Genomic DNA, 26,430 nt, shown 5'->3' with positions numbered 1-26,430 from the left:
TTTAGTCAGCGAGAACTGAATTGTTACTGAATTATTATTACTTTTTAGCACAGTATTTTAGCTGTTCATTTGTGTTTAATGCCTCAGAATTGAATGGAAATTCCACAAAAGATCACTTTGCCAAATTTTCTTAAAGAGATAGTTCACCCAAAAATGAAAATTCTCTCATCATTTACTCACCCTCATGCTGTCCCAGAATATCTCAGCTCTGCAGGTCCATACAATGCAAGTGAATGGTGATCAGACCTTTGTAGCTCCAAAAATCACATAAAGAAAACATCAAAGTGGTGAACCACTTTAACAGTGGTTAAATCCATATCTTCAGAAGCGATATAATAGGCGTGGGTGAGACACAACAGATCAAAATGAAGTAAATTATTTACTCTAAATCTCCGCTTTCACTTTTACATCTGAAAGTCACATGTAGTGCCTGTTTAGTTTCTCGTTCACTTCTGATAGTGAATGTTAAAGTGGAGATTTAGAGTAAAAAAGGACTTAAATATTATTCTGTTTCTCACCCACATTTTACAACGCTTCTGAAGATATGGATTAAACCACTGGAGTCGTATAGAATACTTTTATGTTTCCTTTATGTGATTTTTGGAATGATGAGAGAATTTACATTTTTGGATGAACTATCCCTTTAACTCAAATACTGTGCACAAGGTAAAATGTTATGTGTAGAATACCAAAACATACATATAATACAATTGTTTTGACATCTGACTTTTTACTCTGCTTTTGAAGGTGCTGGCTAGTTTGAGGACAGTACGGAATAACTTTGCCGCGTTAACGAACCTTCAGCAAGATCGAACGTCCAACAAGTGAGTCCGGTTACGTCAAAACTTCAGTTTTACAAGTGTGATGAACCACAGTTGACGTATGAAAAGAGTAGAAGAGGAAAATCCTAGCTCAGATCATACTTAAAAAACAAACAAAAAAACGTATGTGTAAAACTGAAATGCGTTACGAATATTATGACTAAAATGTACAACACTTTCTGCTTTTTATTATGAATTGTTGGCAGGCGATCGCCCATGTGTAATCAACCACCTCTCATGAAGGCCTCCTTCACAGGTGAGATGATTTTTTGCTAAACATATGAACATTTCCAGGATTTACCCTATTGCTTTTTATATTGTTTTAATCCTGTTATGTTAAATAGCTCGAACTTTAAACTTATAAACGTAACTAATGTCAGTACTGGATCTTTTACTCTGTTATCGTGATCTGTTGTTTTACTGTCTTGCTTTACAAATGATTTCCAGTAAAATTGATGAGTAATGTTTGAGTTCATCTTTAAACCTTTAACTTTGATATCTTGGCAAATCTGAGCACAGTTTGAGACAATGTTGAGATCTCTTCTGATCTTTGTGAGATTACCTGGGTCTTTTTCTCAGGGGTAAAATGTGAGAAGCAGGAGATTTAAGCAAAAGTCTCCTTTTAATCTCATTGCTGTCTTGGAGAAACAGTTGAGATATTAAAGAGATCTCATTTATGATTTTTCTTTCCAATGGTTTGTATTTGATGTGGTGGTCTTGAACTAACCTGTTATAGCAGCAGTTCGCCTCTAGAGAGCGACAGACCGCCTTTCATTTTTGCACTTCTCGGTTCCAACCTTACAGTAAAGTTATCTCTATAGCCATTAGTTTTATGTTTACATTTTTTTAAATGAAGTAAATACAACCCATAACGGCTTTGAGACTTATGAAACTTTCACCCTTATCTTAAGAATTGTGCAAAGATATTATTAATAGAAGTGTCACAGCTGGTGTCCCACCAATATGACATGTTTTTCGCATACACATGGCATCTCGCTTTCATGCTCAGCCAGAGACATGCTTCTGGCACACAAGAGCATGTGCCAACATCTTACTGTGGCTTGCAAAATGAGCTTGTCAATCATTACACCCGCTATCTCTTGTCCCTCTCTCAAATGTCTATTGATGCACAAAGCCTAATATGCAAACTATCTAAACATACAGTACCAGTTAAAAGTTTGGACACACCTACTTGTTCTTTATTATTGCTGTTTCCCACATTTTATATTAATAGTAAAGGCTTCAAAACTATGAAAAAATAAAAAGGAAAGTTTGGGAATTGTGTAGTCTCAGAAATTAAATCTATCTTATATTTTAGCTTCTTCAAAGTTGCCACCCTTTGTCTAGATTACAACTCTGCATACTCTGGGAAACTCATAATAATTCGTACGTGATGGCGAAATTGAATTGTCTACTTGGCTTGCATGAAAAGGGATTACTTTTATTCACATAGAGACCAACCAATCAACAAACAGAATTTTAAATTGATACAATACAGGCATCAAACTTTAGCTAGCCTCCTTTCTAGCACTTTATTAAATAAAGGAAATGTCTGCGAACAAATTTGGTTACTCATTCCATATTTACTTATTATTGACGGATGTATTTCAATAACCTGTAATACACTTCTCTCGTCTCGCTCCAAACCCGCTGTTTTATTTTTTCTGTTTTGCACAAATGTTATTTTCCTGTTAAAATCATGGTTTAGGTTTAGGGTTTGGGTTAGGAGTTAAACTTAAGAAAAATAGTACTGATGCGTTTTGTATGAGCCAACATGACTTGAAATATAATATTTATATTTGTAAAGGTTTTTAGGAGGGCTTACAATTTAACACGTTAATTCAGTGTGATTTATTATATAAAAAAATAACGTGTTAAAAATATTTACGCAATTAGTCGTCCCCGGACCAAAATAAGGAATATTCCTACTCAAGCTTGAAGTACCTGTTTTCAGAAGGGGGTAGTAAGCAAAACTCCAGCTGTATTGGCAACGTGCAGCTGTACAGAACATAACTTGGCACAGCGGCCTAAAAACACTATGTTTATGATGCAGAGCAGCCAAAGTGATACGCTCTAAAAGTGTCCATCAGACACAGGTGTACAATAACATGTCCTTAGAAAAGCCCTTATAATAAATCTATTTTGGACAGATTGAGGAATGTAATTGCAAAATGGATTGCTGCGGACTGTAGGCCAATGATAGGCTTGTGTCAGTAATATGGAAATAAACAATATATTGTGTTCTAAAGACACTTTTTTTTTTTTTTGTCTTATCAATGCCACAATAATAATGCATTTAAATTATCTAAATTATTCTATTTATAATAGGTATTCTATGTATAATTATTTAAATATAATTATATTTTATTTCATCATTATATATTGAGTTATTGTTATTTGAGGGCCTTTCTCAGCTAATGTTTATATATACAGTGTAAAATATATATATATATATATATATATATATATATATATATATATATATATATATGCGATTAATTGGCACATCATGTAAGTATTTCAATAAAAAAAAATTCAATTGATTAACATCCACAGTTTTTAGACCATGAAAATCATAAATCCAGTCAAGTGTGTTCAGATTTTTTGACTGATAGTGTACATACGTGTATATGCTCTGACAGCATATATTCACTGATTAAAACCAAGAGGTCTTGCCTATTGGTTTCTGATGATTTGACTGCGGTTGCCTGGCAACCTGATGGTGGATGGCATAAGCATGTGAGGTTTGTGCAATCTCAGAATGATGGAGATAGAGTCTCATGAGAATTACCTCGTTATAACTCGAGCACTTCTGCCCATATGTGGCATCTAGTTGATGCCTCCATTTCTGCAGGTGTTTGCGTCAGCCCAAGGGTTCTGTTTCCCATGGCTGCTTCCTCTGTATTACTGGCGAGGTCTTGTGTATTTCAGGGGCGGCTGACCTACTGAGGGGTGACATTACGTTTTTTTTCAAAAGCCGCTTGGCATCTAACACTGCCAGGTGGTGGCTTTGAGTGATTTATCTCAAGTGCATTGCACAAGTTTGACCTGGTTGTGTTGTTGATGATCTGTTTGGGTCCACCTTTTACTAGAGAAACACCACTCACGAGCACAGATATGTGCTTTTCATTGGTCTACATGTGAATTTAGCACAAATTAGGATTTTTTGGAAGCAATATATGGTTTGGACATTTTGGAACCAATGGTTGATGTGGTAACAAGTAAATGATAGCATACTGTACCTGGTGTTTACATGGTTTACTGTGTTTTTGCCCATTGTTAATTGAAAATGTTACTTCTAAGAGGCAAAAACATCTAAAAAAATTTCAGTGTTATATTTTACTTGAAAAATCAAAAGTGTAAAATAAGAAATTATATTTTGTGTTACAACAATGAAGCCTGTTTAATTACGATGAAGATTTTGATACATTAAGATATGTGATGTTATTTGCATGATACTTAAGCACATTTTTCTCACAAATTCTCATTAATATAAGACATTCACATATCACCATGTCCACATATAATGATTTATTAAAATTAATAATAATAATGATAATAATAATAAGTTCATGATGTATATTTACTAGAATTTTACTTTACAAATGTACATTTGAATTTTAATAATTTATCCTTTTTTGCATTATTGAAATGTGAACAACATTTGATTACACTAAAATGTCATAAAAATATTAGTAAATATTAATAATTAATAAGACATTATTTTCAAGATAATTAAGCTCATTTTCCCATGAAACTCTGATTACTTAAAATAAAAATGTGTTCATACTTCCATGATGTGTTCTTACATTTGTACAAATGTCTGTTTTTGTTTTAGGCTATTGATAATGAGGGTAGGGACTTATTTGCCATGAAAATAATGTCACAATGCAAAAAAAGAAAAGAAAGAAGAAAAAAAGAAAAGCAAAACAATATCATTTCTTATAGAGAAAACTGGGAATTGTCACTAGGGCTGTATCTCATTAACGATAAAATTTAGAGTAAAAAGTCCAATTGTGCAATTGTTTGTATTATATTATATTATATTGACTTAAAAAATACTGTAAACCTACCCTGAGAAATATTCACTGGAATAAAAAGTGTGACAACTAGCCCTGACTTGGGGTGAAATATCATTGGATTTTTCTTAAATTTCTCTCTGAGATTTACCCAGGGTCTTTGTACTCTTTGTATTCCTGTATCTAATAAATGTATCTCGTTGTATGTTCTCTCTGCATGCATGTAACGTGCAGTCAGATAGTGTGTTTGCTCTCTCTCTGGTGTTCCTCTCTTGTGGAGTCCACTCCAGTGTTTGGCTTTGGCCCTGCCCTGCTCTCAGTCACAGCAGCTTCGAGGGGCTGGCCTCTGGTGTCGCACTGAACACGAGAAGAATGCCATTGACGTCAGAAGAGATGTTGTCAGCAAGGACAGTGGACCCCTGCTCTTGAAATCTCCTCCGAGTGATTGGACAGTCTTTGAGACAAGGGCAAAGGAAATGGGGGCTTGGGAAGGAGAGAATGCCACATATGATGCGATTATTTTCCTCAGTTATACATCCTTTTCCCTTCTTAAGCCTTTCATCTGTCTCTGTACTGGGAATTTGAAGGTTTAAATTGCTTGATTCTGGTTCCAATTTCAGTTCCTTAATGATTCCATTTTAAATTAAAATGTTAGTTTTCTAAAGAAGTAGGCACAATTTTTATTTGCATTCAAAACTAATTTTAAGCATTTAAGCATAAATCTTTTGATCAAAATATTTTAAGTCATTATTTACTCACTCTTATGTCGTTCCAACCCTTTATGACTTTCTTTCTTCCATGTAACACAAAAGGAGAATTTTAGAAGAATATCCTGGCTGCTCTTTTCATAGTTTTGTAGAGAAATTGTCAAATTTTTGTCTACAAAACTAATTTAAGCATAAAAGGTTTTTAACTCATTATTTACTCGTCGTTCTAAACCCGTATGACCTCCTTTCTTCTGTGGAACACATAAAAGGAAAATTTCAGAAGTTATTCTGGCTGCCCTTTTCATATAATTAAAGTAAATTAGGACTTGGTCTATCCAAAATTGATTCAAATTCAAAGATCTCAGCTCCAAATCCTACTTGTTGTCTTGTTTTTTCTCTCTGTCTATTTTCTATCTATCATTCTTGTTTTCACATACTGAGACTCTCATTTGTGTATATGTCTTATGGGACTATGTTTTCGTCACTAACATTATGATGGACAAAGCCTCTGGTGACCTCATACGTGTAGCATGCTCTGAGTCAGAGACTGAGCAAATACTATGACCAGCGCAGAGCTGGATGTCAAATTCACCTGGCGTGTTACTCAAAAGGTTGCCCTGTAACAATAGCACCAATATCCCATGACCGCTGATGTGCATGTTGTGATTGTGTCACCTGCAAGCATGCCTTGATGAATGATTTTCTTGTTGTGTAACTTTAGCCCTTCTAATGCAATACACACTATTGACATCACAACAATTCATTTTGTCAGCGCACTTAAGGTTATTGTTTGTTATAAGGAAGTCACCTGTGCTGTGTGAACATATGCACATCCAATGACGCATGTTAGGGGTTTAAAACTGGCCTGTTATAATCCAGGATTACAATCAAAAATTGAAATCTGGCCCTGAACGAATCCGGGAATGCATCAGTCCCATAACGAGGATTAATTACTATTTTCAATAGTAATCTACGTAGATTAACTGTCACGTAATCCTCAAATGCATCGCAGTGAATTAATGGGTGTATTTCTTTTGTCTGCACTGGAATGGTGTGCTACTAAAGTAAACAATGGAACATCAGGAATCAGGAACATTCTGGGACGTGACCGAGCAGTTGCTGTCTCAAGCAATCTGCCTGTCATGAGTAAAGCAACCTCTCATCTTCCCCAAATCTGATGCGAATCAGACTTTTGTTGATTTGCTTATTTGCTGTTTTTGTGATGTCTGGCTCTCTTAATGTTTAATTAGAGCTGTTTTTCTTTAGAGACACACTAATACATGTACAGTATGCCACATATATCATACTGTATAAATGTTTTTGTGTATATGTTGTTAATACAAAAATACAGTTTACAGTAAGTGAAATCACATGCTTGAAGTGAAATCAGACATCCAAATATTATGATAACCGATAACTGTTTTTATGTGATAAACAACTGAAATGAGGTTGATATTTAAAACTGTTCTATTTTCCTTTTTTTTTTTTTTTTTTTTTAAACTAAGTGAAATTTAAATTTGAATGTATAGATGAATAACTATTTAGCAGAAATTATAAATAACTTAATCATTTATAAACCTGGTATAGTGAAAGAGTTTATACTGTTTTAATTAGTTTAATTTAATTAGCTGTGTTTGTAGGTTGCTAGTCTGCTTAGCATTGCTTATTCTTCTTATACGGTCATCATTTTATCCTTTACCATTTTACCGCATGCATCATTTTTTCCCGCTTTTCTACTGTTTCAACTGTGTATTTTACCCCGCGCACCCGGTTTCTCTCTTTTTTACTTTCTTTTTTCCCGCTTGTCTACATCTTGCGTCTCGACCGCATGCATTTGTTTTCTCCTCTGTGTTTTACATGGATTATTGTATCAAGCTCAAACCTCTGCTGATCAGGAACAAAATCAAACCACATCGATCTCAAACCCGCGCCGCTCAAGAACAACCATAACAACAACAACAACAAACAATTGCGGTAAGTCATTGCATCCGCTCATGTTATTTCTTCCTGCATTGCATTCCACACATTTACTATAGCTTCTACTGTCAGCAGTGAGGCATTTACATGTGATAAATGTAAGGAAATAGTCAGGCTGATGGAGAAGGTTAATGAGTTAGAGACACGCATCCGAACCCTAGTGGAAGTCAGTGAGAAAGAGAAGCTGGTAGATACTGTTTCGGATGCGGGTAGTACAGCAAGCAACACACACACATTGGTTCTGGCTCTAGAGCCCCCACAGCTGACGTCTCGGCGGCATACTCGCTCAGCAAAGCGACACCACTCTCCCGTTCCTGTTAGGGTTTCCAATCGATTCTCCCCACTCAGTGATGCACCCACTGAGAATCATTTTGAAAGAGCCTTGGTCATAGGTGATTCTATTTTAAGGAACGTGGAAATAGATACTCCAGCCACCATAGTTAAATGCATTTCCGGGGCTCGAGCGTCTGACATCAGATCAAATTTACAAGTGCTGGCTAATGCTAAATGTAGATTTTCTAAAATTGTTATTCATGTTGGCACTAACGATGTCCGGCTTTGCCAGTCGGACATCACTAGAGATAATGTTAAAAAGGAGTATGAACTTGCAAAAATGATGTCAGACACTGTAATGTGCTCTGGCCCCCTCCCTGCTCATCGTGGTGACGAGGTTTACAGTAGATTAGTGTCACTGAACGGCTGGATGTCTGAGTGGTGTCCGAAGAATAGCATAGGATTTATAGACAGTTGGAAGAGTTTTTGGGGTAGACCTGATCTGCTAAAGAGAGACGGACTCCATCCCTCCAGGAAGGTGCCGCTCTCCTCTCAAGTAATTTGACTCATAGTCTTAATCATGATAGTATTTGACTAGCTGGGGCCCAGGTCAGGAAGCAGACAAACTGGTTAATCTGAACATCTGCTAGCTGCCTTGAGACGTCACACAGGTCACATAAATTACAACACATAAAGACTGTATCACCTAGATATCATATAGAGACTGTGTCTGTTCCCCGAACTACTTTAGAAAAATAATAATAATAATAATGAAGATAAACATCATATAAAGGTAGGGCTACTAAACATTAGATCTCTTTTAACCAAAACACTAATTGTAAATTAAATTATTACAGATCATAGTTTGGATGCGCTCTGCTTGACTGAAACCTGGCTTAAACCGGATTAATATATTAGTTTAAATGAATCTACTCCCCCAGGTTATTGTTATAAACATGAGCCTCGTGTGAAGGGTCAAGGAGGAGGAGTTGCTACAATTTACAGTAAAGTGTTTGGTGTTACTCAGAGGACAGGATATAATTTTAAGTCTTTTGAACTAATAATGCTTAATGTGACACCGTCAGATACAAATAAAAAATCTCTGTCGTCTTTTGCCCTTGTTACAGTATATAGATCACCCGGGCCGTATTCTGATTTCCTTGGATCTAGTAGTTACTGTAGATAGAGCTTTAATTGTTGGTGACTTCATCATTCACAAAGATAATGAAAATGACACATTGAGATTAGCATTTATCGCTATTCTCAACTTTCTTGGAGTCAGACAAAATGTGACAGGACCAACTCATCACCATAATCATACGCTAGATTTAATTCTATCATATGGAGTTGATGTTGATACTATAGAAATTCTACAGCAGAGCGATGGAATCTCAGATAATTACCTCATCTCTAAACAAAATTAGAGGTATTTTGCTGTGCATGGAAGGATAGTGTCTGTAGCTACAGACAGGCACTAAAAGCTGCCAGGTCAGCATATTTTAGCAAACATAGAAAATAATATGAAAATAACCACAACAATCCTAGGTGTTTATTCAGTACTGTGGCTAAATCGGTTAGGAATAAAGCCTTGACTGAACCAGATATTCCATCGCAGCACAATAGTAATGACTTCATGAATGTTTTACTGATAAAATAGAAATCATCAGAAATAAAATTGGAATTATGCAAGTAACAGTCACAGCACCTCAGAAAACAGTGTCTCATAATTTTCCTCATGAGCAGCTTCATGACATAGTTCATGAAGCGCTAACAAAATGTATAAAAAAATCAAAAGCCACAACATGTATGTTAGATCCAATACCAACTAAGCTCTTAAAAGAGGTATTCCCTGTAATCTCAGAACCTCTTCTTAATATTATTAACTCCTCGCTATCCTTTTGACATGTCCCAAGAAACTTTAAAATGACAGTTATCAAACTGCTTATTAAGAAGCCACAGCTTGATCCTGGAGAATTAGCTAATTATAGACCAATTTCAAATCTCCCATTTATGTTGAAAATTCTAGAAAATGTAGTATCCTCCCAACTATGTTCATTTCTACAGAGAAATTGTATATGTGAACAATTTCAGTCAGGATTTAGACCCATACCAGTACAGAGACTGCACTTATCAGAGTTACAAATGACTTGCTCTTATCATTTGATCATGGCTACATTTCTCTTCTAGTGCTTTTAGATCTTAGTGCTGCCTTCAACACCATAGATCACGACATTCTCTTGAATATGCTGGAGAATTACGTTGGCATTTGTGGACTTGCATTAGCATGGTTTAGGTCCTATTTAACAGACCGCTACCACTTTTTATGTGTAAACGAGGAATTGTCAAATCAAACAAAAGTTAAGTATGGAGTGCCACAGGGATCAGTTTTAGGGCCTCTGCTTTTCTCCTTATTTATGCTTCCCCTGGGAGATATTATCAGAAATCTTGGAATAAGTTTCCACTGTTATGCCAACGACATCCAACTTTATATTTCTTCTAAACCCAACGAAATTTCATAATTCTCCAAATTAGCAGAGTGTATCAATAAAATCAAAGATTGGATGGCCAGAAATTTCCTTCTACTCAACTCAGACAAAACAGAGATGCTAATTACTGGACCAAAAACCTCTAAAAATAAGCTGCTAAAATATAATTTGACTCTTGATGGATGTACTGTTACATTGTCTTTTACATTGAAGAACTTAGGTGTTATATTTGATACCAATCTGTCCTTTGAAAATCAAATTTCTTCTGTCATGCTATATTCCATCACGTTCATTACGATCACAAAATTCTGTCCTGTTAATAGTTCCTAGAATATCAAAATCCACAAAAGGAGATATTATGTAAGATATTCTATTTGGCTCCTAAACAATGGAAAAGTCTTCCTAACACTATTCGGGATGCAGACACACTCACTCAGTTTAAGTCTAGACTAAAGACTCATCTATTTAGCCAGGCATACACCTAATTTATCCATCAACTCACAATTAGGCTGCTTTAGTTAGGTCTGCTGGAACCAGAAAAATTTCTCATAATCTATAAATCTACAATAAATTGAATGGCATCTATGCTAATATTATTCTATTTGTTTCCCTGTCTCAACCACGGGATTCATATCCCGACGTTACCAGAGCCGGCCAGATCCAGCTCCATTCCTGCTTGGTGTCAGACTCCACTGCTACATGTCGCTGAGTGATGATGACATACTACATTCGGTGCTAGCCAGACATCACTTCAGTCTTTTATGATGGACTTTATAGGATGAACTGATGCCAACTCTGACTGTAAGACATCGGATACTTCATATGCCACTGCCTGAACCTTGGACTTAATATGAACCCCACTAAACCTCACCAAAATGACCTGCCGGTTGAACTGCGATGCACTACATTGATCTGTGCCTGCATCATCTTTGTCTTTTGATGGACTACACTCTTGAAATGAAATACATAGCCTATCAATTAATTGCCAAGAAAAGCCTTCATCAGCCAACTAACAAAGGAAAATGCATCTATGTGAACTTCTGCAGCTAATCCAGGATTGACTTCAAAGACATTAGTCATTAATCTTACAGTTCATACAAAATCTTTGTTTAAACACTGACCCTTAACACTTACTTAGTTTGCACATTTCAACTATGACTTGCATTGCACACAAATAACTAATATTGGAAATATATTTATGCTGTTTAGCCAGAGGGGAACTGGCCCCCACAGTGAGCCTGGTTTCTCCCAAGGTTATTTTTCTCCATTAACCAACATCTTATTGAGTTTTGTGTTCCTTGCCACAGTCACCTTCGGCTTGCTCACTGGGGTTCTAAATACACTTATTATTTAATTATTTATTTATATACTCAATTTACAATCATATTTAATCAAACTACACAATGATGGCTCTAAGATTTTATAGATATTACAGTTTCATTTTCTGCTAAAGCATGATTTCTGTAAAGCTGCTTTGAAACGATGTGTGTTGTGAAAAGCGCTATACAAATAAAAATGATGACTTGACTTAGTAAAAGTAAGGTCTGCCGTCATATACTTCCAACTTTCAGACCGATACAGATAAAAAATGCTAATCATGGCAGATACCAATATAATCACCTATATAATGTGCATTCTTACATTTTTATTTTTTAATGCTCTGTATTTAAAAAAAAAAAATGTATTTACATTTGATATATATATTATTTTATATATTTATATTTGTACAGAAAAAAATTAATAACTATTATACAGATACAGATAATAAAAAATGCTAATCAAAGCAGATACCACTATAATCACTGATATATTGTGCATCCTTACATTTTTCATCTTTACATTTTACAGAAAAAGATGATTAACTATTTAGTACATAATTTAAATGCAAATTATGGCTGATACCACACACACACACACACACACACACACATACTGTGTGTGTAGATATATATACAGTAGAAGCCAGAAGTTTACATACTCTTAGGTTGAAGTCATTAAAACTAATTTTTTAACCACTCCACAGATTTCATATTAGCAAACTATAGTTTTGGCAAGTCGTTTAGAACATCTACTTTGTGCATGACATGAGTAATTTTTCCAACAATTGTTTACACACCGATTGTTTCACTTTTAATTGACTATATCACAATTCCAGTGGGTCAGAAGTTTACATACACTAAGTTAACTGTGCCTTTAAGCAGCTTGGAAAATTCCAGAAAATGATGGCAAGCCTTTAGGCAATTAGCCAGTTAGCTTCTGATTGGCTAATTGGAGTCAATTGGAGGTGTACCTGTGGATGTATTATCTTCAAACTCAGTGCCTCTTTGTTTGACATCATGGTAAAATCAAAAGGAATCAGCCAAGACCTCAGAAAAAAAATTGTGGACCTCCACAAGTTTGGTTCATCCTTGGGAGCAGTTTCCAAACACCTGAAGGTACCACGTTCATCTGTACAAACAATAGATCGCAAGTATAAACACCATGGGACCACGCAGCCATCATACCGCTCAGGAAGGAGACGCATTATGTCTCCTAGAGTTGAATGTAGTTTGGTGCGATAAGTGCAAATCAATCCCAGAACAACAGCAAAGGACCTTGTGAAGATGCTGGATGAAACAGGCAGACAAGTATCTATATCCACAGTAAAACGAGTCCTATATCGACATAACCTGAAAGGCTGCTCAGCAAGGAAGAAGCCACTGCTCCAAAACCACCATAAAAAAGCCAGACTACAGTTTGCAAGTGCACATGGGAACAAAGATCTTTCTTTTTGTAGAAATGTCCTCTGGTCTGATGAAACAAAAATTGAACTGTTTGGCCATAATGACCATCGTTAGGTTTGGAGGAAAAAGGTGAGGCTTGCAAGCCAAAGAACACCATCCCAGCCGTGAAGCATGTGGTGGCAGCATCATGTCGTGGGGGTACTTTGCTGCAGGAGAGACTGGTGCACTTCACAAAATAGATGACATCATGAGGAAGGAAAATTATGTGGTTATATTGAAGCAACATCTCAAGACATCAGCCAGGAAGTTAAAGCTCGGTCGCAAATGGGTCTTCCAAATGGACAATGACACCTCCAAGCATACCTCCAAAGTTGTGGCAAAATGGCTTAAGGACAACAAAGTCAAGATATTAGAGTGGCCATCACAAAGCCCTGACCTCAATCCGATAGAAAATGTGTGGGCAGAACTGAAAAAGCGTTTGTGAGCAAGGATGTCTACAAACCTGACTCAGTTACACCAGTTCTGTCTTGAGGAATGGGCCGAAATTCCAGCAACTTATTGTGAGAAGCTTGTGGAAGGCTACCCAAAATGTTTGACCCAAGTTAAACAATTGAAAGGCAATGCTACCAAGTACTAACAAAAGTGTATGTAAACGTTTGACCCACTGGGAATGTGAAGAAAGAAATAAAGCTGAAATAAATCATTCTCTCTGCTATTATTCTGACATTTCACATTCTTAAAATAAAGTAGTGATCCTAACTGACCTAAGACAGGAAATGTTTTCTATGATTAAATGTCAGGAATTGTGAAAAACTGAGTTTAAATGTATTTGGCTATGGTGTATGTAAACTTCTGACTTCAACTGTGTGTATGTATATGTGTGTATATATATATATATATATATATATATATATATATATATATATATATATATATATATATATATTACATAAATAAATGGTACAATTAAAAAAATAAAAATAAAACAGATAAAATCTGTAATTTTAATTGTACCATTTATTTATCCAACAACATGTGCCGTATACCAACATATGTTGTGGTTAATTTGATATACCGTTCAGATGTTGGTGAAATTCTAGACAGAACTACAGTATGCATTTTTAATTTACACATTTGTAACAGAGATCAGGCCTGTTTTTGCTGACAGCAGAGTGTACATGAATCCAGTTCCATAGCTCCACTCCGGATCTTTCAGCTCTTACTGCGTCGTGCTCTTCAGCTCTGTAGGTTTGTGGTTTTACAGGAAGCTGCTCATGTTTGTGTAAAGCAATGCCTCCCTATGTCATGTCTGTGTAGCTGAGGTTCTGTGCCGCTCTCTCACTGTGTCGCTTGTGCATGCTCTTTTTTATGACTGTGGATATTGCTGGCGTGCAGGCTCTCCAGGAAAACTCAGCAAAGCCAGACGCTTCATATACAAGGGTCGGGATCTCTGACTGGGGTTTGAAAGCAGTGACAGTTGCTAGGGGTCTTTTGCATTTGTTCTCTTATTTTTTAGAGAATGTCAGCTTGAAGACTTCTGGAGTTCATGTTTTTTTTCTAACTACATGTGGAGGACACAATGTAGGGAAATGGAATAGTTACGGAAGCTGACTCCAGATCAATAAAGCAGATTGAGAAAGGACTCTCTGTGTTTGTGTGTATATGCTTTGTTTTATAGGAGCATGGGGCTCTGGTGCGTTCTACACCAGGAGCCCTGCATGGCTGGACTGCCAGCGGTGTAACTCTGTTTTATTGTCTCTTCTGGACTCCAGCTCTATTGTTGACTGGCTAAGGAGATACAAGAAGCTTTTTGAGGGCAAGGAGCAACTAATATTTGATCCTTCAGCCCTGTTTTTCCTCATAGGGGAGCTTTTCAGCACATTATGAAGAGTCACCCATGTGGAAATCCCAACATGGCTGTCTATGACATGGACGATGTCCGGGAAGCCTCGGCTAGCCCGGTCAAACGCCTCAAAACTGACCATGCCCTCCCCTGTCTCCCTCCAGAGGAGGCCTACCAGAAGCTGGCCACCGAGACCCTGGAGGAGCTGGACTGGTGCCTGGACCAGCTGGAGACCGTGCAGACCCGACACTCGGTCAGCGAGATGGCCTCCAACAAGGTGAGTCACCCTTAAACTTACTGCCTCAAGCTTGTTTTTTTTCCGCTTGCGTCCCTCTCCAGGGAGCGAAGGTTTACATCACCCTAGACTGAGGGCTTCCCCTCGACTTAATGTCATTACCGCCACCCGGGGGAGTTCAGGTAATTGGTGCAATTTGGCTGGGCTATTGGCTTGCAGACGACATACGTTATCAGGTAGCGTCGAGCCAAGATGGGGGTTGCAGTTTCTGGGAGATGTATACACACTACCCATGTATGTGCAGGGATGTGAGTCAGGCATTTGATAAGACATGCTCATCTAATGGCTTGGCACGTTTCCACAACATACAGTATAAAACCTGAAATGCTTGATGCCATAGAATGTGATTACAACTGGCAGTGTCCTTTACGCTGGTGTGTGTTTATGCATGCATGTGTCTGTGTGCATATATGCTGGAATTGATTATTTAGAGGCTCATTGTCATTTGAATTGTATTGGGGGGGGGCTTCTGTTGAGGTCAGATTGCTTAGCATTGCTGATGACCACATAGACACTTTTTAATGTGGCATGGCGATGTGCTCAGGACTGCAGTCTCCACCAAACCTTCCTTGTTATTCTGTTTTAGGGGATGTTTGGGGGTGGGTATTGGTAGATAAATATGGGGCAGAGATCTTGTTTTGTTTTATGTGGTTATTGCAGGTATCAGAAAAACCTGGGGGGGGTGCCATTGTTATTGAAAGTCATGGATCATATTTCTCATACAGACTGTATGATATAATGCTTGTGAGTGGTGCTTGAGTGGTGCTTGCCTGTTCAAAACTGGCTTCTATGATGCTGGGTGGTTGCAATGGGGTTGCTAGGGTGTTCAGGGGGGGTTGCTAGGTAGTTACTTGGTTGTTCTGGATCATTGCTTACAAGCCCAAATCAAGAGCACACCCTCAAGTCTATATGAGATTCTGGTCTCTAGATATGGCTTGCATCCCTCCTTCATTTTAACACTATGGGTTTTTTTTCCTTATCATCTGCCAGGCAAATTTTTAATTCTGATCACTTCAGGTATGATGAATGTCCGAAGCAAAAAATTGCATATGGCACGAGTTATGCACCAAAGATTAATGCTTAGAGTTAAGGCTTGGGTATACTCTGTGTTCGATTCTAGCGCTCAGCCTTTCAAAGTATACGCTTTTAAACCTGACCCCATATGGCTCATACGTATGCGCACTACGACTGCTTCATGATGCTCTTCGCAAACGATGTGCACAGATGTGGAATGTCCACGTGTATAGAAATATTGGGCTGCACGGACTGTGCACATTATGAAATTTACATCACGCACACTGCATACGAGACATAGCGGCATGCAGACAACTGAAGTATACTTCGGCATTTAGGGGTTTGTTCAAATCCTTAACACTTAGTATAAGCAATTGTAAATGTGATGCTTGCATTACCAAGTGCCACTAATTAAATAAGTATAAAAAAATTGAAAAGGGGAAATAATACAATCTAATGGGCTGTAGCATTTATACATTGTAATGTTGCGGTATTTGGCAGTTTAAAAAGCATTTTAAACCTTACAGTAGAATTGTATCATTACCGTAACTACCGTAACCATAACTTGAAGGATGCATGTTTGAAACACATTCTTATCCCAGTATTAGGCAATGTTTACATTTAACTATTCATATTACTATTGATTTATTCTGCTAACATGCAATCATTCACCAGCTTGTCATCTGTGAGCATGTTGACCAAAAGTATGTTTACAGTGGCACACGATTATATAACCTCACCAAAACACCATCAGCTTTTATTGCTGAATAGATTGAAAAAGCCCTTTCTAGGACATGATAAGCTGGTTTCAGGTCACGGTCTGGTGAAGCACATGACCTCCCTTATGGTTTCCGTAAACACACCAAAACCTGATTATTACGATTGACAGTAGCTTAAAGTCCTCTCTAAATATTGTAGTTTTAGGTAAAAATTTGTAAAAGAAAATGTAAGTGGTGTTTGCCCATGTAAAACTCACTGCCATGATGCTAGGGTGTTCTTGGTGCTTGCTAGAGTATTGCTAGGGGGTTCTAAGTGCTTGCTAGAGTGTTGCAAGGGTGTTCTAATGCTTGCTAAAGTGTAGCTAGGGTGTTATGAGTGGATGCTAGAATATTGCTAGAGTTTTCTAAGTGCTTGCTAGAGCGTTGCTAGGGTGTTATGGGTGGTTGCTAGAGTATTGCTTGAGTGTTCCAATTGCTTGCTAGAGTGTTGCAAGGGTGTTCTAAGTGCTTGCTAGATTGTTGCAAGGGGGTTCTAAGTGCTTGCTAGAATATTGCTAGGGGTTCTAAGTGCTTGCTAGAGTATTGCTAGGGGGTTCTAAGTGCTTGCTAGAGTGTTGCAAGAGGGGTTGCAACCCCTAGCAACCCTAAAGCATAGCTAGGGTGTTATGAGTGGTTGCTAGAATATTGCTAGAGTGTTCTAAGTGCTTGCTAAAGCATAGCTAGGGTGTTATGAGTGGTTGCTAGAATATTGCTAGGGTGTTATGGGTGGTTGCTAGAGCATTGCTAGGGTGTTATGGGTGGTTGCTAGAGCACTGATAGGGTGTTATGGGTGGTTGCTAGAGTATTGCTAGAGTGTTCTAAGTGCTTGCTAGGGTATTGCTAGAGTGTTCTAAGTGCTTGCTAGGGTATTGCTAGAGTGTTCTAAGTGCTTGCTAGAGTGTTGCAAGGGTGTTCTAAGTGCTTGCTAGTGTGTTGCTAGGGGGTTCTAAGTGCTTGCTAGAGTATTGCTAGGGGTTCTAAGTGCTTGCTAGAGTATTGCTAGGGGGTTCTAAGTGCTTGCTAGAGTATTGCTAGGGGGTTGTAAGTGCTTGCTAGAGTGTTGCAAGAGTGTTCTAAGTGCTTGCTAGAGTATTGCTAGGGGGTTCTAAGTGCTTGCTAGACTGTTGCAAAAGTGTTCTAAGTGCTTGCTAGAGTATTGCTAGGAGGTTCTAAGTGCTTGCTAGAGTATTGCTAGGGGGTTCTAAGTGCTTGCTAGAGTGTTGCAAAAGTGTTCTAAGTGCTTGCTAGAGTATTGCTAAGGGGTTCTAAGTGCTTGCTAGAGTGTTGCTAGGGGGTTCTAAGTGCTTGCTAGAGTATTGCAAGGGTGTTTTAAGTGCTTGCTAGAGTATTGCTAAGGGGTTCTAAGTGCTTGCTAGAGTGTTGCTAGGGGGTTCTAAGTGCTTGCTAGAGTATTGCTAAGGGGTTCTAAGTGCTTGCTAGAGTGTTGCAAGGATGTTCTAAGTGCTTGCTAGGGTGTTTTCATTCAATGTGTGTTGCTGTGCTTTTAAGCAGCCCAGTTCATTTCTGAGCAATGGCTTGATTTGCATCACCGTTCTCTGTGTAAACAAACATTTATTATGATGTCACTTCAGGTGTATATTTAGGGGACGATTTCTTCTATGTGTGAGACATTTGACATTTTGTCTCATTGGACCAATCAAAACACCACTCCTTCACGGCCCCTCTGTCTCTCCCGCCTCTTTCAGGGTTTGTTTTTGAATGTACTGAGCATGCTCCCAAATCACCGGCATAGGCCTGCCACGCTGCATACTGATGAACGGAATACCTACACACACACACACCAACAACACGCTCTCCCTGTCACAGCGCAGACAAACAGGCTTGTGCAAGATGCCACATGCTTGCCGTCGTCATGGAAACACAGACAAATTGAGCCCTGCAGTGGGCTGGGAGGCAACGCAGACAAAACACACGCACAAATACACACGCAACATTTAGCACAAAGACATCCTACGGAAAGGTTAATGAGGTCCACTAGCAAACATTACAGCTTCATTGTATTTCTCTGTCCAAGCATGCTTCTTTTGGATCGTAAACCTGAAACGTTAAAACGTGTTTTGATAAATTAGTCAAAAATAGTCCCCACAAAAAAGAACTGGCAATTTGAGAAAGCTACTGTAAAAATAAAAGAAAAAAATCTGGATCATCTAGTCGACCTCATCAATTGTGTGGTCAGTTTGGGTTTGACGTTTTGATGAGTCTGGTAGCACACACAGTATAATAGTAGGTCATAGTCTGTCTGCTGTGTAGAAACATTTAAACCCTCATACATCTATAAGGACACTGTGATGCTGTGCCTAGGCCAGTTTAGACATGCAGCTGCATCTCTTTCTGTCTCAACTGCAATCAAGCATTTATAAGTTACATACATTCCATTATTTAGCGCTTTGATTCACTGCTGTACAATCGTTTGATGTATGAATGTCACTGGTTATGTCCCGTTGCATTATATTTTTTTGTGGAAATTCAATAAAATCTAATATCTTGATAGATGGAGACCATTTCTGTAGCAAAATAATATTGTGTTAAAGGAATGTTCTGTTTTCAGTACAAGTTAAGCTCAATCGACAGCATTTGGGGCTTAATGTTGATTATTGTTGATTGGTTGCTAGGTGCATAATTTCTGGCTCAAGCCAAAAGAAAGCACCCTCAAGTCTCTATGATATTCTGGTCTCTAGATATGACTCAAGTCCCTTTTTATGACATTTGTTTACCTGTTTTATTATCCGGCAGGCGAAATCATAAGAATAATTGCTTAGAAAAGTAATAGCACACACTGTGCCAAAGTCACTTTTAAAGACACAGTGGTTTGATTGAACTGGGGCGTAATGTTGATAACCACAAAAAATCATTTTGACCCCATGTTTATTTAAAAAAAAAAAAGCTAACTCACAGTTACAGTAAGGCACTTAGAATGTAAGTGAACGGAGCTAGACATAAACATTTAAAATACAGTTTCAAAAGTATAAGCACAAGATGTAAACATATACATGTTAACATGATTTTAGTTCAAATCCCTTCCTAACCTTATCTGTGTATTTAAATTAAATACTACAATTTAGTTGTCATGACGACGTAATACAGATAAACCTTGTAAATGACGACATTGACCTGTAAATGACCTCACTGTGACCCAATTTTTTTTTTTTTTTTTTTTTTAAATAAACAATGGACAAGTTGAAATTCTGTAGACTGATGTTAACTAGTATTGAACCTAGAACATTACTTTGAAGTTAAATACTGCTGTTTATCACTGTTTTTATATTCAGATATATACATTAAGTTATAATTGTTTGTTTATTATTTAATTACTGTATTTTATTATAGAGTAATTCAAGCTTTATTCTGTCACCTAAATTGAGATCCTCATTGTTTTTGTAATAGAAAATACTGCTGTGATCTGTGAAATGTTTTTTATGTAATGTGATATAGTTTCAGAGATATTGCTCCCTTAAGTATCTTCAATATGTGTAGCTTCTCCTTTTAGGATTATGTAGTTTAGCTATATAATTATTATTATTTTTTTAATTGGTTGCTTGTAGTTTAGCTTCTTTATGTTATTAGCTTGTAGCTTAGCAAGCTACAGTTTCAAAGTAACTTCCTCACCACTGGTTTTAGTTTTAGAGTCATTTATAACCCACCCTCTCCAACTTTAAATTGTACATTTTTGTTCTGTTGTTCTATATGTCAGTATCTTTTTAAAAGTGAAAGACTTCCTATTCTAGTAAATCTGGAGTTACCCAAGTTCCCAATTTCCCTTCAATGAAACACCACACCCAGTGGATTCTGGGGCCTGAGGTCTGTTGGTGCCAGTGCACAGAAACCTAAATGGAGTCCATACTGAAAGACAAGGAGACATATGGGCTGTGGAGGGGGGTGAGGGGTGGTTTGGGTATGGGGTGGAAGTATCTGTGGCCAGTGGGTTTTTGAGCGACTTGGATCCTGCACGCGTGCTGTGGTAAAGCCTCTGGCGCATCATTGGTCCTTTCTGAAGTGAAGACCACAATGCACGAAACATTTTATGATACTCAAAGAGTCCGCCGACGGCTTTAATCAAAGCCACACCAGGCCTGAGCTTGCTCGACTAAAGACCTCGGACTCTGACAGAATTCATCAGACTTCTTCACAGAAACCCACAGGCTCTGCTCTAATCACTAAAGAGCTGCCTTACAACTTACAGCCTTCCTTTATTTTATTATGTCCTTTATATGCACAATACAGACATTTAATATGCTGTTTTATCCTAAGTATGCAGCCTTATTGTCTGTCCAGTGTGCGCAGGACTGTCTTATGTGATGTGGGACCTAGGGCTGGCAATATGCCATAAATATATTTTTATTTAAAAAATATTGCAATATCCGGGAACATTGTCAACCCTCCTGCCGAGGAATCGGTGAATATTCTTGCTTTATTGATATAAATTTATGTAATGAAACACAAAAAACTTAAACCAAAATATTTCTAAATTCAAATTGCATTTCAAACAAAACGAAAAAGCGATATGAATAACAAAGTCGAAATATAAGCACCCTTCTTTTTGCCGTCATGCAAGTATCAGTCTCCAGCAGATGGAAAATTACTAATACAAGTTAAGATCGAAAGACAATTATAAATGAAAACATAATAATAAAGATAATAATAACTATATTTAAAATATAAATCAATTTTAGGTTCAAGGTGAACTTGTTTACGTTGTATACACATGTCCTATAGGCTATAAAGTGAACCTGTAGACTAGAGTTGCATTCACACTTCACAATGCATGTTATGCACGAACCGCTCCGTGGAAATAAACAAAATAAACTTTAAGCACCAATTGAGAATGTCTGAGGTCATTTGCAGCATTCCCATAGACAGCACTATTCTTGCAAACAGTTTTCAGTTGACTGAAATAGAAAAGAAAGAGTGAGAACTCTTTACATGCGTGTGTTCCACGAGATACACTCCTGCTGCAGGCCTCTGAACAAACTGCGAATCAGACACGCGCTTTTCTGTCATCTGTTCTTCAAAATATTATATTGTTTTTCTTCAAGTGCTTGTCTTTGTGTTTTACAGCATTCCTCGTCATGTGTCATTCCGTCATTCCGAGACGTTTTACAGTTAGCCCGCTAGTGCTGGGTAGATGAGCAAAATTGCCTGCAATGCACATGATACAGGCTACCCGCATTTGGCGGCTGCTAATTTCAAACCCTGTGCTGAGATTTAGTATATTTGGTGACTTCCCAGCTCCATGGTGTTGTAATTTTCTGATATTGCGATCATCGTCTGTCAGTGAGTGTCGCAATCGGCATCGGTGTATTTGTCAGATATCGTCGATATCTGATTACAACATCCTATCGCCCAGCCCTAGTGGGAAATATGACATTGTTTTAAATTTGTACATACGTTAACTAACATAAAACCTAATATCGAATTTAAGCTTTGTAATCAGTTGTGCTTCTAAATTGTTAAAAATATTGGATGCATTAAGTAGCGGTCAAATTGATTTGGATATATTACGACGACTATGAAGTGACATTTTATTTAATTTTTGTCCGGATCTATTAAAGGGGTCATGATATGCATATTTGTTTTAATTTTATTTTCTTCCTTGAGGTTCACTTACAATGTTAGGAAAGTATGTAGTATTACATGACCTTTTTCTACCCTGTCTTTGGCACTCTTGTCTGAATCGCTCAGGTTTCTGTGTACTTCACTTTTAAGACATGCCAGCTGTTATGATTGGCTAACAATGTTGAAAAGCAGTTGCCCTCCCGCCATTACATGTTTGGAACTATATTTTCCAAGAATGAAAGAATGAGAACTTGCAAGCAAATTTACGAAATCATTCTACAGTAAAAGCACTCAGTTCAGGCAATCATTGATAGCTACAGTATATGTCCCAATTTATGTAAAGCACACAAACACACTATAAACAGTTGTAAACTGTCATAACAATATAAAATTGAACAAAATCATCACATTTTTCTCCCCAGTACTTATCAGGCATACAAGATCTGGTGATAAAATAATCCTATTTAAACAGTGAAAATAGTCGAACACAAGCTGCATATGTGAAGGGTTAATAATTGTGTATCGTGCTTTAGGGAGAGTGTTATAAGGGTTGGTTGAACTGGGGATTCCCGTTTGTTCGCCAGCTGGGGAATCTTCCTCGAATGATTCGCCGGTTGACCAGGGGAGGGGATCACCCTCGATAAATTCAACACTTAAATACGGGAAAATGGTTGTCCCAATGTGTTCATTTAGGTCAAAATGTGGGAGATCATGTCTAATATGAGACAGATGAGAAAGCAGGCAGCCTTACTATCATACACCTCACCATTGTTTTCTGTTGCACTCTGCATTCTTCTGCCATATTTAAATAATTTAATCTCAAATCAATTTTCGTAAAGAATTATGTACCGTATTTCTTTGGTAAGTAACCATGTAATAAACATGATCCACTCTCCTTTGAAGTCATGATCATGGTTTATTTTGTGATTAAAAACAGCTGACAAATGTATCTATCCAAATATTTATTCCCAAATTTATACGCTCAGGAACTTCGTTTGAATCAGTTTGAATTATTAACACAATGTATGGGGACCTAACTTTACTGTTTTTGTTGGTTAAAAGCAATATTACCACTTCCAGTGTTGCAGTATCCCAGCTACTTTCTCTCTCTGTTAACTATCCAGCCGTGACAATTACGTATGTTGTGGAGGTGGGGACTTTGCAAATGACAGTAAATTGTGACGTCACAATATAGCCGATTTCAAAACTAGTCGTTTTTGCAGGGTGGAAACACTCTAAAACTCTAAAACAGTATGTTTTTATCAACATATAATCTTATTCTTGTTGTCAAAATATCAAGGAAAATTTGATTGCTCATGTCATGACCCCTTTAATTTATTCATAATTACATTAAAAATGCAATTCACAAAAAACAGTGTTTTCAATTACTGAGTTCAAAGTCATTTTGATACTTTTTCTGAAAGTAAAAAATGTCATGTGGTGCAACTGACGGAGATAGTTAAAAAAACAAATCAAAGTCTCATTAAAAGCTAAAATTCTTGTAAAAAGAAATATTTGTGTGAGTAGTGCAGAATAAAGTTTTATTATTTCTTCCGAAAAAGAAAAAAAAAAGCAGTGAAACTATTGTTTTAAAATATTACACATTTTTGAAAAACTTCTCTGAAAGTCTGATGGTGTAACCAACATGTAGGTTGCAAAAAAATAATTATTAATTAATATTATATTAATTAAAAAAAAAAAATTAAAAAAAGAACCCTCAAGAATGTATGTGGTTTAAAAGAATATCAGATATTTTTATATTTTATGAAAAGGCTCATTTTTGTTCAGGTCATATGGTGTAACCATGTGAAAACTTGAAATTCTTGACTCAAAAACACATGATATTTGTAAAAAACCAATATATATATATATATATATATATATATATATATATATATATATATTTATTTATTTATTTTTTATTAATGATTAGGTTGTGTACACTTATGTATTCAAGGTGCAAGGAAAATATTTTAATACCTTTTTTGATGGTTATACCACATGACATTTCATTAAATGTCACTAAATCAATTTTTTGGTATAACATTTTATAAATGTTTTTTGTGTGAAACCAACATGAACACAAAGATTACATTTCTACAAACTTGACACATGTTTTAAACTAGATTTTTTTAAAGATTTCTACTTTTTATTACCTCAGAAATCCTTATTTGTCAGCATCCCTAAAAAAGCATCACTATTACTAATACTTAGCGTTAGTGATTCGAACATGCCCTTAATGTTAAATATTAAAGTGTTATGCTACAGACATATCAAGAAACTAGAATATCATAAAGACTTGAAGGTGGGCTCTTTTAACTTGTACTTAACATTCATAACATCTTATTGCAATGCCCACAACATACAGTACTAGCATCGAGATGGCCTTTGAGTTTTGCACAGGCAAGCACCATGCACATTTTTTTCTCAAAAAGAAAAAAGAATTGAATGTGTTATTATGAGTGTACATGCTCCCAATAAACATGGAGCTAAACTTGATGAGGCGATAATTAGATCTCCAGAAATAGCATGGCCTCTCTGATGACGTGGATGAAAGACCTCCTGGCACATTTTGGGGTGTGGTCAGAGGTTTTTATTCTTGTTCCATACGATCAAATGTTGCATTGCTATAGTGCTACCCTTTCCATCAACATAACACTGGCCTCAACATGTAGCCAGACTCTTCCTATAGCATGACCACATTCCCACTAGTTAACTCTAGTCTGTAATTATTTATAATCCACTGTACTATATGGCAGTGCTTTCTGCAGGATTCTGTTCTTGCACAACATTCTCTATCCCCCTACCCTGATCTTTATTCAATTTTAAGTGAACGTTCACTACCATTTAAAAGTCTCAATCTTTATTATTACAATTTTCACATTTTAGAATAATAGTAAAGTCATTAAAACTATGTAATAACACAAATTGTAGAATGGGAGTTATGTAGTGACCAAATAAATGCTAAGCAAATCAAAACTGGTGCTTTTGAAACAGTATTAAAGGAGTCCCCTTGTGTGTCGGGCATTTGATAATAATAAAAAAAAAAATCAAATAATTAAAAGAAATTCTAATTTTGTAAAGAAATGTATATTTGTTTACACAAATAATTGCAAGCATTTCAGCATAAGCTTTTAGATTCAACATTATATAGATTATGGTTCAAACATGTCACTTACTTTACAGTCAGACCGATTCGAATCATGTAATTAAATTTGTGAGTGCGATTCGGTGAATCTGATTGACAGATTAAGTGCAAAGAACCGACTCATTAGAGCCATTCATTCGTTAATCATACATCAGTCCAGTATTTTTCTTACGTCACACTCAGTTCAGATTGCAAGCTCGCAAATTAGCTAAATGATAATTTATTGTCATTAAAGTAATATGATGGGTCCAATACAAGTTAAGCTCAATCAACAGTATTTGTGGCATAATATTGATTACCACAAAAATAATTTCGACTCGTCCCTCATTTTCTTTAAAAAAAAAGAAGCAAAAATCGGTTACAGTGAGGCACTTACAATGGAAGTGAATGGGGACAATTTGTAAACATTAAAATACTCACTTTTTCAAAAGTATAGCCACAAGATGTAAACAGTATGCATGTTAACATGATTTTAGTGTGATAAAACCGCCTACTAAAATTTTCTGATTACATTTATGTCCAATTTTAAAACTTCGTTGCCATGACGATGTAATGCCGTAAACCCAAAAAGAACCATAAAAACGATGATTTAAACACATTTACAGCTTAAATAATACACAAGTTTTAATAGATTCATTAATGTAAGTGCTTTTATAAAATTATAAGTTTCACATTTGTGCTTTTAAACCCTCTGGAAATTGGCCCCATTCACGTCCATTGTAAGTGTCTCACTGGAACCTCCATTTTTTTGCTTTTTATAAAGCAAAGGAGGGACGAGTCAGAATTATTTTG

General features: G+C 36.7%; 1 protein-coding gene across 8 annotated transcripts in view; it reads left to right on the top strand.

Annotated features, from left to right (window-relative positions):
• LOC127432571 (cAMP-specific 3',5'-cyclic phosphodiesterase 4D) overlaps window positions 1-26,430 on the top strand; it is a 255,863-nt gene that overhangs the window by 214,796 nt on the left and 14,637 nt on the right. For all 8 annotated transcript variants that reach the window (XM_051683815.1, XM_051683814.1, XM_051683822.1 and 5 more), the window contains 3 exons: window positions 748-824; window positions 1,028-1,077; window positions 15,014-15,126. In XM_051683815.1, the coding sequence (XP_051539775.1) occupies window positions 748-824; window positions 1,028-1,077; window positions 15,014-15,126 (240 nt within the window). The remainder of the gene's footprint in view (window positions 1-747; window positions 825-1,027; window positions 1,078-15,013; window positions 15,127-26,430) is intronic.

Source organism: Myxocyprinus asiaticus, chromosome 42 (genome assembly GCF_019703515.2).
Source record: "Myxocyprinus asiaticus isolate MX2 ecotype Aquarium Trade chromosome 42, UBuf_Myxa_2, whole genome shotgun sequence".
Classification (NCBI taxonomy): domain Eukaryota; kingdom Metazoa; phylum Chordata; class Actinopteri; order Cypriniformes; family Catostomidae; genus Myxocyprinus; species Myxocyprinus asiaticus.
Note: the sequence above shows the minus strand (reverse complement) of the source record. Positions and strands in the feature narration are given on the sequence as shown.